At 46.5% G+C, this 13030-nt stretch overlaps 1 protein-coding gene across 2 annotated transcripts; it reads left to right on the forward strand.

The window, feature by feature from the left end:
- The first annotated feature begins 864 nt into the window (after positions 1–864).
- On the forward strand, positions 865–11683 carry COPS8 (COP9 signalosome subunit 8). 2 transcript variants are annotated; one of them, XM_063933211.1, is made up of 7 exons: positions 865–1033; positions 3937–4007; positions 4093–4141; positions 5686–5818; positions 6983–7090; positions 9891–9953; positions 10596–11683. In XM_063933211.1, exons 1-7 carry the CDS (start codon positions 956–958, stop codon positions 10673–10675), a joined length of 582 nt encoding a protein of 193 aa, XP_063789281.1. In that variant the 5' UTR covers positions 865–955; the 3' UTR covers positions 10676–11683. The 2 variants fall into 2 exon arrangements, with proteins under 2 accessions (XP_063789281.1, XP_063789280.1); XM_063933210.1 differs by having other exon boundaries at positions 866–1033; positions 9891–9965.
- The last annotated feature ends 1347 nt before the right edge of the window (positions 11684–13030 follow it).

Below are 13030 nucleotides of genomic sequence, written 5' to 3' on the forward strand. Positions count from 1 at the left end.
CCGGCTCGATTAAACCTGCAGGCCAATATGGACAATCTTGTCCATATTACCATGCATTGCTATGGAGCCGGGTGACGGTCGCCCGTCTGCCGTATTGGCCGTCAGGCAGCTTGGAGGCGGGTCGCTAGATGGGCCCCTAAGGATAACCTGACGGATCACCAAGTCTAGTGCCGCAGCTAGGATAGAGGCATCCGGTATAGTCCCAGGCTCACAGCAGATGAGGAGGAACAGAAAGCGCTTCATCACCCCTGCCTGATCGCACCCAGCTTGATGACATTTTTACTTTTTCCGGCTTTCTGATTGGCTGTGGCATGATCGTCATAGCTCTGACATCCCAAAGGAGGCAAAGGTGGGAAGAAGAGAGGGGGGAAGAGTATAAGAGAAATACTGCAGGACCCCATCAGATGCTTTACCCCAGCGCTCTCATATAATGCGTGGTCTGAAGCTAAGCACATTACCGACAACACCTAGTGTATAATTTACTAAGCCTCCGAGAGAGATAAAGTAGCAGCCACGCAGCTCCTAACCGCCATGTCACAGGCTGTGTTTGAAAAATGACAGGAGCTGGTTGGCTTCTCGTTGCTGCTGTCTTCCTCCGGCTGTGGATGTAGGTGCAGGGAGGCAGTGGGGATGAGCAGAGGCAGAAGGAAAGCCTAGTTAGGGGCTGCGCTATGTGCTGCTGCTGCTGTCCTCTTAGGTCCCGGAGACCAGTAGCCGCACAGCCCCGCCCACTCTCTCTCTCTCTCTCACACACACACACGTTCCCTCCTCCGAGCCCATTGGTTTGTGAGGCTGACCAATCGAGGCGTGTCCACCAATCAGGAGCCGTTGCTCACCAGCCAATCCGAGGGAGGCGCTTCTGACGCGCCCCACCCACCACCTCTCGGTCTGATCCGGAAGCGGAAGTGCAGTGTTGGCGGCGGTGCGGGACGAGAGCCCGGGCACCGAGGTGAACATGCCAGTTGCCGTGATGGCGGAAAACCCGGTGTCCTTCCAGCGGCTTCTAGAGCAGAGCGAGGAGCAAGAGCTGGAGGTGGGGAACGTCTGAGAGTGGTCTGACTGCTCTGCAGTACGTGTGACCCTGCGCTGTCACCCGGGCTGTATGCATTACCCTGGGCCGTGAGTGTGACCCTTGGCTGTCACCCGAGCAGCACATGTGACCCTTGGCTGTCACCCGGGCTGTATGCATTACCTGGGCTGTGAGTGTGCCCCTGAGGTGTCACCCTTGCTGCACATGTGACCCCTGGCTGTCACCCGGGCTGCACGTTTGACCCTGAGCTGTCACCCGGATGCTGCACGCGTGACCCTGAGCCGTTTTACCGGGGCGCTGTGCTTGTGCCCCTGGGCTGTCAAGCCCCCTTCCCCTTCCTTTTAGCCTCATATCATGGCCTTCAAAAAAAGGAAGCATGGGTTTGCTCTGATGAATAGATTATTTAAAATCACAATATGCACAGGTGGTCTGATAATAATTAGCATAACAGTTATGTCACATAAGACATTTTAAAAAACAATATTCAAGATAATATATTAGGAACTCAGATGGTGAGAGTATCCAAAAATGCACGTAAACAAGAGAGGAAATAGAGGGCTTAGAATAAATAGTCTAGTTTCTCTTCAGCTACTGAAACAAAAGGGGATTTAGTCTCAACCCGTTATCAATCACAGTAGTATCTGTCGGAAATTTCCGACGGCTACTACTGTGATTAAGAGGCGGAGAAGCCGCTGTGAGTGGCCGCTGAGACCAGTAAGGACGCGGTAATTCATCATAACCGAGGACGCTCTGTTAGGAAACTAAACAGCGGCGTTTATCATCTATGTGACATCACAGGAATGCGATATTGGGATCAGCTACGAAGGGTCATTTTTACATCTTACTCTACTTAATTCTTTCTGGAGACTTTCCCTCAGCTGGATATTAAGAGTCCCAGTCGATTAAAATCATTAAATTCGCCGATGTCACCACCGTTATCGGCCTAGAGAAGGGGACGAATCGGACTATAGGCGGGAAGTGGATCGGTTGGCCCGGTGGTGTAGCTGTAACAACCTAGAGCTCAACCCACTTAAAACTGTTGAGATGGTAGTAGACTTTAGGAAGAACCCAGCGGAAGCACCCCCACTAATCATCGCCGATAGTGTGGTGTCGCTAGTGGACTCCTTCAAGCTCCTGGGGACCACGATCTCTGGAGACCTCAAGTGAGGACCAAATGCAGATGCCACCGTCGGAAAGGCGCAGCAGAGGCTGTTCTTCCTAAGGCAATTTAAGAAGTTTAACATCCCACAGAATCTCCTGCTCCTTTTCTACTCCGCAATTGTAGAATCTGTTCTGTGCTCCTCGATTATCGTCTGGTATAGCTCCGCCAGCGAGAGAGACAAACGCAGGCTCCAAAGAGTGGTGAGGTCTGCTGAGAAGATCATCGGAGTTGACCCTCCCGCCTGTCCACGACCTGTACCGGTCCAGAGCCAAAAAAAGGCCGACCAATATAGTCAATGATCCTCCTCACCCGTGCTATGGCGAGCCCAACTTGCTGCCATCAGGAAAAAGATACAGGGCCATTCCCACCAGAACCAATAGAAGCCTCAAAAGCTTCTTTCCTCAAGCAGTCCACCTGCTGAACTCCTGACAAACCGCCAGGTTGACTTTCCAGTCGTTCTACTCTGATCTTCTGATTGTAACGAACACTGTGCTCTCTTACTTAAGCTGTGTACTGCATATATCCCCCCCCCCCACCCCTTGCCTACGTGTGTCTTCCCCCCCCCCCCCCCCTCACCTGTTGCACTGTAAACCAAAATCAAATTCCTAGTATACGCATGTATACCTGGCCAATAAAGCTGATTCTGATTAATAACTGTTATATTGTATCCTATAATTGAGACTGCTACAAAAGAATACATTAGCCCTCTCTTGAGGAGTATCGATAAATGTTTCTATTATAGTTTCATTTAAGGAGCACATCCAACACTGCTACATTTGGATACTTTTACCATCTCTGAGTTCCTAATATATTATCTTAAATATTGTTTTTTAAAATGTTGTGTCTTATGTGATTTTTAATGTTATGCTAATTTTATCAAACCACCTGTGCATATTGTGATTTTAAATAATCTATTCATGAGCGCAAACCCATGCTTCCTTTTTTTAAATTTATTTTTTATTGGATCCGGGACAGACTGGTTTCGTAGGGTCTGCTGCAGATGAATTGATTTACAATTAGAACCCTCTATATTGAAGATACACACCAATAGCCCTTCGCGCCATTAAGGTTTCTGTACAATATTGTCTCATATTGGCCTTGCCTACTTGCCCGGCCTGTGCTAGTGCGCCCATGGGCTGTCACCGGGGCTGTTTGCGCGTCCCTTGGGTATCACCCATACTGTACGCATGCCCCTGGGCTGTACCCACTCTTCATGTTAGCCTCACATGCTGGCCTTGTCCACTTTAGCAGTATTCAGTTTGGGGTTTGCTGAAGTTGGGGGCATGGTTCAGGCCTCATGGTTACACACTACACCTTTGCACTCCACATATACTGTTGTAAATAAAAAAAAATTGTATTTGCATACAGTGTACTCCAAATTACTTTGGTATTTAGTATCTGGCGCTATACGGCTATTGAATGAAATGCAGATGAATTGTGTACTGTGATTTTTAGCTTCTTTGCTACTCTTGGTGAAGCCAGCCACATGTGACCCAGGTACGCAAAGGAGAGGGACCAGCTGTGAATAATTTGTAAACTTTTTTTTTGTGTGAATATAGCCCTGTTAATGTATCCCAGTGGTATCTGCAGTACGCTCCTCACTGTACATATGTAACCCTATGAATCTGTGCTGTTATGTGTAGAGTTTCTTTTAGATCCTATATCCTCAACAAGCATAATAACTCTGTGGTGCAGCTACACTAGAACATGCAAAAGCCCTTATCTAAATCCATATCTTTTCCAGTCCCCAGGTGGCGTTGCTACCCCCCAGGTGTACTGCCAGCTGTTGTCGCTATACCTGTTACACAATGACATGTAAGTGCTTCCATCACTGGTATTTCTGTTGCATAAGTGTTAATGTTATTACTGCACTTACCAGCTAGTGTTTTGTCTTTACCAGGAATAACGCCCGCTATCTGTGGAAAAGGGTCCCACCGGCTGTTAAATCTGTAAGTTATATATTTTGTAATCTGTGCTTACTTTGTTATGTAAACCCGTCCATAATCTGGGTGCACAGATATATGGGATGTAGTCAGGATCCCGGCGGCCAGAATTACGACGCCGGGATGCCGGCAGCGCTGCCACAGCTATTCCCACTCCTGGGTGTCCACGACACCCATAGAGTGGGAATAGACCCTGTGGTGAGCCACCGAGCCCACTAGGGGCCTTGTTGCGCTCGCCCCTCTGCTGGCATTGTGGTGGTCGGGATCCCATACCCAAACCAGCTATATATTCAACACCACTGGAATGTTGATGAGAAATGTATGACTGATGTGAGAGTGTCTAATAAACTAGTTGAATTGTTTGCTATCTCTGGTTCAGAGTATTCAACGAAAAGCAATGCTCGGTACAGTACGGGTTCGGTGTGAAATACCACTTGTCGGGATGCCGACGGTCACATGACAATCACAGGCATCGCAACACTGAAGATCCTGATGCCTGAGGCGTCAAGTACTTTTACCTCCCCGCTACCCTAACCCTCGGGGATGGGGGAACCGGGCGGATAGGGCTTACTCTCCCCCCTCCCTTCCCAGTGCCTAACCCCTAACAGTTATCCCGATATTTACCTCCGGACTGTCGGGATTCTGGTGTCAGTCACATGACCGCCATCATCCCCAAAAATGTTTAAAGGGAAAGGGAAGATTACCTCGGGTAAAATGTAGTCAATATGTGGATGAATTAGTTCTTTAATAGCATTCGTTTGGATGATGTGGACATTTACACATTAAATACATATTTAAAATGTAGATATTTGGTAACAACTGTGGTGATTCAATTAGCCACAGGGCTTGCTGCATTGGTATAGTTCCTGGGTTAAGTGCCTGGAGCTATTCAATTACGGTCTGTGGTAACATAATGATTAGTCCCGGAAACACTAGATAACTAAGGTTTCTGGTCGCTCCTCAGGTGGGTGTGAGCAGGAATCTTTAAGTACACCTATGAGGCTATGTCTTATCCGCCTGAAACTGCCTGATCTGTGCATACGCATACTGTACCTCTAACTAGTCCGCGCTTTTCCATCTACACGCCCATGGCAAACTTATGCTAAGAGTAAGTCTGCTACTGAGTTACACACATTTAGGGTCTATTTACTAAGTCTTGGATGGAGAAAAAGTAAACGAAGATAAAGTTCCAGCCAATCATCTCCTAACTGCCATGTTACAGGCTGTGTTTGAAAAATGACAGTTAGGAGCTGATTGACTGGTACTTTATCTCCATCCAAGGCTTAGTAAATAGACCCCTTAGTCACAAGTGGAGATCCAACTGTTTTCTATACTATTTTGAATAGCCCTTCAGTTCCGCAGAGATGTGTAAGCACACGATAACAGATACATCTTCTCTGCTTGCACCCGTAGTGTAAAACTCGGATCTATACTCCATAGCTGGAACTGTGGCTTTTCTGTCTCCTAAAACCGGCTTCACCGCCTCAAGTGTATATCTTTCATCACATTCTGGCTGATGATTTACAATGGTTATGTTTGTTCTCTGGTAGGCCAGTGCAGAGCTTGGTTGGATTTGGGAGGTAGGGCAGAGGATCTGGCAAAGAGAGTTCCCTGAAATTTATTCCGCCATAGCAGCCCATCAGTGGTCTGAAACAATACAACCAGTCATGGAGGCTGTACGCGGTAAGGAAACCATATTTTACTGCAGTCTGCTGCTGCATTGTGTATATTTCTGGGGGGAGAGGAAATTAAACTCCTTCACTTTTGTAATCTGACTACCCAGCTGAATTAATTTACCACGGAGATTAAGGGGTATATTCAATTAGTGTCAGATCCATTCCGACATGCATTTGTTGGAATGGATTCGACAACCCCTATTCAAATCTCATCTCAATTCGACTTTTTCAAGTCGAATTGAGATGAGGGAACCAGAGGAGGAGAGGGAGAGGGGCGGCACTGGGAGACCTGCCGGCAGCTGTCCCCGCTGACGGAGGAGATCAGCGCTACAGTAGTGCTGCAGAAGGATGTCACACATCCGCCCGACCTCATGGCAGTGTCCACCCGGCTTTAGAAAGCGTGACCTCACTTGCTGGAGCTGGGTGGAAGCTGCCGTGAGCGGCGCGGCTGTGTGACATCCTGCTGTAGCGCTGATCTCCCCAATATGCCCCCCGTTTCCCTGCGGCCCCCCCCTCCCCCGCTCTAATCCTTCATCTCAGTCCGACATTTTTATTATGTCGGACTGAGATGGTCGAAAAGGGGGCCAAAACCTATCTGTTTTGGCCCCGTTTTCGACACAAGCATGTGGATCGGCAGCTATTCCGCCGATCCTCGTGCTTTTCAACAAGTTGAATTCATTGACTTGTCGAAAAATTTTGGGATATATTGAATAGGTCGAATCACGATTCGAGCAATTGGACAAAACCATGTTGCACTGCAGGTGGGGCAGATGTAACGTACAGAGAGGTTTAGGTGTGGGGTGTGTTCGAACTGAAATCTAAACTGCAATGTAAAAATAAAGCTGTCTAACATATGTAGGCTAATTGCAAAAGCAGCCAGTATTTACCCTCCAAAGAAACAATACAAATGTATTTGCTCCCCTTGAATGGCAACATGGTTTGTTCCAGACACAGTTACTTCTTGTTTTTTTTTTTTTTTTTGCTTTACTTACAAATATGAATTAGGCCCAATGTATGTTGCTGTGGCCACTAGGGGGGGCTCCTGTCTAAGAAATGTTGCTCCATAATTGGGAAAAGTATTGGAATGTAGGTATATGCATTGGATTAAGCTGCAAACTTTCGTACTAGCAAGTTAATTTGAAAAAAAGATATACGTTTTCTTTCATGTCAGATGCAACAAGGCGGCGCGCATTTGGTTTGGTGTCACAAGCTTACACGTCAATTTCTGCTGATGATTTAGCAGCCTTTGTTGGTCTTCCTGTGGAAGAAGCTGTTAAAGGTGAGTTTTGTCCAAGATAAGCAGTATAGGTTTAATTCATATGTATGAACCCACATACACGTATGCTTATCTTGTACTTTTCAAATATCAGAAATTGTACATGCTATCTTAACACTGAGACTTTGGGCACAAAGGATCCTGCATGTGAGGTGATAGTTTGCAGTTTAATTGCTTAACTTAAAACACGCATGACGCACACAGAGGGTAGGTGCAGAGAGGATCATAGCAGCCGGAATACCGAAGCCGGAATCCCGACACTGCTCTGAATTCAGACACTGGGACCCCAACAAGGATCGACAAGCTGGCGCCTGAATCCCAAACTATTGACTGCAGGACTCATCACTGGTTAGCCACGGAGGATGGGGGGTGTGTGTGTGGGGGGTGTGTGTGTGGTATAGGTTAAGGCTGCAGGGAGGGTTAGGGTCAGGCTACGGGTAAGGAGGGTTGGGTATTAGGCTAGGGTACTCACCAAGTTGGTGTCGGGTTACTGAGCGTTGAGATGCTGTTGTCTGTATTCTGACTGCCGGCAAACTAAATGCCTGGACCCCGATACCATCCCGGTGCGGAGATAGGTTTAGGAAAGAAGCAGGGATGCTTCACTAAAACGTTTTCTCTATCAGCAGCATAAATAAGATGCAAAGTTGGGTATGCCGTACAATTATATATTGTCTGCACATTAGGGAGATTGTTTGATGTAAACTGACCATACACTTTAAGGGGGCAGTTCAGTTTCTCACCATGCAGGGGCAGTGACGGTATGTGAAAGTAGGCCGTGGCACCCGATATTACCCCTAGAGTATGCATTTTACCTAGTACCCCTGTAGGGACACACAGGAAAATGCGTGATGTTAGGCTACTGTATGTTTGAGAGATCCGCCTGCACTGAACATCTCCCTTATCAAGCTGGAGCATGTAAGATCGCATGTAATTGGATTGACCACTATGGGGTATATTCAATTAAAGTCGGATCCATTCCGACATGCATTTGTCGGAACGGATCAGACAGGACCTATTCAATGAACGGCCAAATTCGACAGGATCTTCTCGGATTTGGCCGTTCTCCACAATCGTTCCGACAGTTTTTAAAGTTTGAATGATTGTTACAGGACACTGAACAGATGCCCTCCTGGAGGACCCGGCTTCGGCAGGTAACAACCCCTCCCCGCACAATTACCTCTCCCGTCCTCACCTACCCGCCGGTCCCCACACCACTCAAAACAACACGCCAATCCACGTGCTTTCCGATGAGTCAGAATTCCCGACATGACGGAAAATTCTGGGGCCTATTGAATAGGTCTGAACCCCCACCAACCTAAAAAAAAGTTGAAAACTGACGTCTTTCCGACAGACTGCAGCTTTCGACTGCAATTGAATATACCCCTATATATTGTAATAGAATTCTGAATACATTTTAAATTGAATAAACCAGTTTGTACGTCTGTACATTATTTGGAAAATTGTTTTGCTCTCTGTGGAAGAGATTTTTTACATTCCCCCTTTCCCCCCAATAACTGTAATTTCTTATCTCTGCATATCATGGAAGTCCATTCTGTATACTATTTATCAAGGTTCTTTATCCGGGACATTTTGCACTGATGAGAGCCATCCTGGGGAAAAGTAAAGAATAAAGTAATATCTTACACTATAAGCTTACTACTAGTTTCGGACCGGGCTTGGCTACTGCACGTGTGCAGCCATTAAAAATACTGGAAATGAAGACTAAATGCGGCATTAGTTAATACCATTTAAAGATGGTGTTAAAAATCAGGGGAAAAGCTCCAAAATGTTAAGCTTTTCTGGTAAACTGAAAACTTGGTAAATTGGGCAGTACCCAAAAAAAAGCTACTGGACTGCTCCATATCTCTGATACCTGCTGCAGTACCCTCACCGTACAAAGCTACCATAGTTTTGAACATCTTTGACATAAGAAATAATTTTAATAGGCCCATTTGTGAGGACCGCATTATCTACTGTATTTCAGATTGAGGGGCAGATGTATTAACCTGGAGAAGGCAAAAGGAAGTGATAAACCAGTGATAAATCGGTGTTAAGTGCAAGGTGATAATGCAGCAGCCAGTCAACTCCTAACTGTTAATTTACATATGGGAGCTGATTGGCTGGTGTGTTTATCACATTGCACTTATCACTGGTTTATCACTTCCTTATGCCTTCTCCAGGTTAATACATCTGCCCCAGTCACCGTATCTGAGTGACTTTACCATTGGTCCTGTTAAATGTCTTATGGTTGCCATCTATATATGTATTCTGGGATTGAGTGTCTTTATCTGCCCCTGCATGCAGTGATCTGCAGCAGATCAGGTATAACATTTATTGGCTGTCCAGATTCCTCAGGTACTGTATGTATGGTAGATTTGCATACACAGGGTCAGATGTATTAAGCATGGAGAAGTGGAAGATGATAACGCACCAGCTCCTAACCGTCATTTTTTCAAACCTGTAATGATTGGCTGGTGCGTTATCACCTTCCACTTATCACTGCTTTATCACTTCTCCAGGCTTAATACATCTGCCCCTCAGTAATTCTATCTGGAAAAGCCGGAGGTACCTGATTTTAGTTTTCTCTTGTGTACTGATTTTTGGTTTTCGGGTCCATCTCTCTTGAATTTACAGTGGAGAGATTCTGGCCCAGCACACGGGTTACAGTAGGGAGAGGTACACTTGGGAGGGTTAAGAGCATGGATTGCTTCTCTATGTACTGTGAAATTTACCAGGGACATAAGGGCTTATTATATTTGTTGGTTACGCCTATGGAACGGAAATCTCACTTGTCCTCTTGCAGGTGTCTTAGAACAGGGCTGGCAGGCCGATTCTGCAACACGCATGGTAATGCCGAAGAAGCCAGGTAGGGTGCTCTGTAAGTTCACTCTTTTTATTTCGGGTCAAGTTAGTGTTTGCCTAAATATTTCTTTAGTGTGAGTCTAAAATTGCAGCTGAAGAACAAGTTTTCTCCTTTCTGCTCCACGAGAAGTCTCTGTCTTCCCTGACCTCTGCAATCGCTTAATTTGTTAGCTCAGATAAGTCTTTTTTTTTTTTCAGTGTGTACACTTGGTAATGCGTATTCTCCTTTTTTTTGTTCTAAGTTGTGCTGTGCGTTTGCAACATTCGTTAAGAATTCCATAATTAATATCCAGTGCTAGAACATGTTTTTTAATTTGGCCGCCTAATTTGTGCAGTTATTAATACAAATAGCTGGCAGACTTTTTTAATTTTAAAGAAAAGCAACTTCCCAGAATCACGGGGGAATGAGGTCACATCTGGCCCCAATTCCCTTCTCCCTCCCATCCCCCTCTCTTCCTCCTCCCTTCCTCATCTAACATCGCTAAAAATAAATCAGTCTGTCTCACTGTTTCTGCATGCAGTTCTGTTGCTAATTTCCTAAAGCACTGCAGGTCTGGGATGAGGGAGGGTGGGCCGGCCTGCATGGTAACACGGTACATTTTGGGTGGGCGTTTTGGAGTGACTGTTTGTTCTGCTTTCCACACAGATTCTGCTCCCCTGTCTCTGATCCCCAACGAACAGCAGCTGGCTCGGCTCACTGACTACGTGGCTTTCCTAGAGAACTAGCACTCCCTCCCAGCCTGACATCAAGAATGTGCAAGCGTTAGGCAGACATGGGGGATTCTTCCACACTTCATGGCCTGTTCTTCTGAGTCCTCATACTGCACAGTCCCTATACTCCTACAGACCAGGCACACCCCATCTCCTCGTGAGCTGCACTAGGTCTGAAGGGGTTCTTGAGGATGGAAGACTGCATCAAGGAGCAGACTTTGAAATCTGACTTGTGTGGGAGTTAACTAGGTTACTGCCAGAAAAGGCCTCCTGTCCAATACACAGTAATATACTATAGGTTCCACTGGCTAAAGAATGGTGTTTGCTATTTTAAGAAAGATTAGCAATAGTTATTACTCTTGTGTGCATGAATAGGTTACACCTATTTTGTTGGAGTTAGGTCTCACCCGGCGGAGACGTCTTAATGAAACCTCCTCTTATAGCCGTTTTCCAGAGGTGAGTTTTTCCAGTCGGCTTACTAGTAGTGGAATATGTTAGCGTATCATTTCCTCTTAGTAATTACAGACACGGGGAACATTCTGTAAGCTGCGTTCACAAGGACACTGCATGTGTCACGAGGGTTTTCGGATAATTGGGTTTCCATTGCAAGATTAGCCCTGTTTTAACCATTTACTGGCCAGTCCGTACGTACAAAGCTTGACAATTTTTTCCCTGCCCGTGTAAATAAATTTGAGTTGCACCGTGAAGACCTTATATGTTAAAGTGGAGTAACTGAAGCAACGTAAACATCAGCTGCCTGTCTTGACAAGACTGTCAACACTCTGGTATCAAGGAGAACCTGCTTCATCCTGGCATGACAAATGGATTTCTCTAAAAACTGATGGGTATCTATAAGAATGGCGATTCCATACCACCCAAGATGTAACATCAGCTCTCCCGGGTGACCGTTTACCTCCAGACACTGCATGGAAACTAGAGCGGTGTTACGTTTTGTCACCCTGTAGCTTGATATTAAAGGCCCTTAAAGAAGAAAATGAGATAATAAAATGTTTATTACTCAGAGCATGTCTCGGCCCTTTTTTCACCTGGCTGATTTGTCAAGTTGCAGTTTTCTAATTTCCAGACCCGTTGGGTTGTGTTTTTTGTGTGTGTTTTTTTTGTTAAATGAGTTTTGGTGTGACGCTGTGTATGGTTGTAGAGCTTTTGTACACCAGTCAATAGGCAAGGAGTCGCATGCATTATGCTAGCGGCATGGGAACTTTTCCAGGGCTGCATCACAGAGTGACTGATTAGAGGAGCCATTTCTCCCGTACCACCATTAATACAAATGATGGCATGCCTAAAACAGAGCACAGTGTGACTCCTGCTGTGCAATACTTGGACAGGCAGATTCCGTTACGGGTGTCCTGTGCTTCATGCATTTTCTAAGCCCTGGTTTATGCTCGCTGCCTGTGGTGGTGCCAGCAGAATCAACTTAATGTAATGGGCCAAAGTCTAAAGTGAAGGGATGGTCTCCATCTGAGCAGTTTTACAGCAGTCTCAAGACATGTGGACCACATGTCCCTGCATGGTTTTTTTTTTTTCTCTGACGTCCTAGTGGATGCTGGGAACTCCGAAAGGACCATGGGGAATAGCGGCTCCGCAGGAGACTGGGCACAACTAAAGAAAGCTTTTAGGTCACCTGGTGTGCACTGGTTACTCCCACCATGACCCTCCTCCAAGCCTCAGTTAGATTTTGTGCCCGGCCGAGGTTGGATGCACACTAGGGGCTCTCCTGAGCTTCTAGAAAGAAAGTATTTAATTAGGTTTTTTATTTTACAGTGAGACCTGCTGGCAACAGGCTCACTGCAGCGAGGGACTAAGGGGAGAAGAAGCGAACCTACCTGCTTGCAGCCAGCTTGGGCTTCTTAGGCTACTGGACACCATTAGCTCCAGAGGGATCGACCGCATGGAACTGGCCTTGGTGTTCGGTCCCGGAGCCGCGCCGCCGTCCCCCTTACAGAGCCAGAAGCAAGAAGAGGTCCGGAAAATTGGCGGCAGAAGACATCAGTCTTCACCAAGGTAGCGCACAGCACTGCAGCTGTGCGCCATTGCTCCTCATACACACTTCACACTCCGGTCACTGAGGGTGCAGGACGCTAGGGGGGGGGCGCCCTGAGCAGCAATAAAAACACCTTGGCTGGCAAAAATACCACAATATATAGCCCTAGAGGCTATATATGTGATAATTACCCCTGCCAGAATCCATAAAAAAGCGGGAGAATTGTCCGCGAAAAAGGGGCGGAGCTATCTCCTTCGGCACACTGGCGCCATTTCTCCCTCACAGCTCCGCTGGAAGGATGCTCCCTGGCTCTCCCCTGCAGTCTACACTACTGAAAAGGGTAAAAAAGAGAGGGGGGGGCACTAAAT

The sequence above is a fragment of the Pseudophryne corroboree genome, chromosome 7 (genome assembly GCF_028390025.1).
Source record: "Pseudophryne corroboree isolate aPseCor3 chromosome 7, aPseCor3.hap2, whole genome shotgun sequence".
NCBI classification, from domain to species: Eukaryota; Metazoa; Chordata; class Amphibia; order Anura; family Myobatrachidae; genus Pseudophryne; species Pseudophryne corroboree.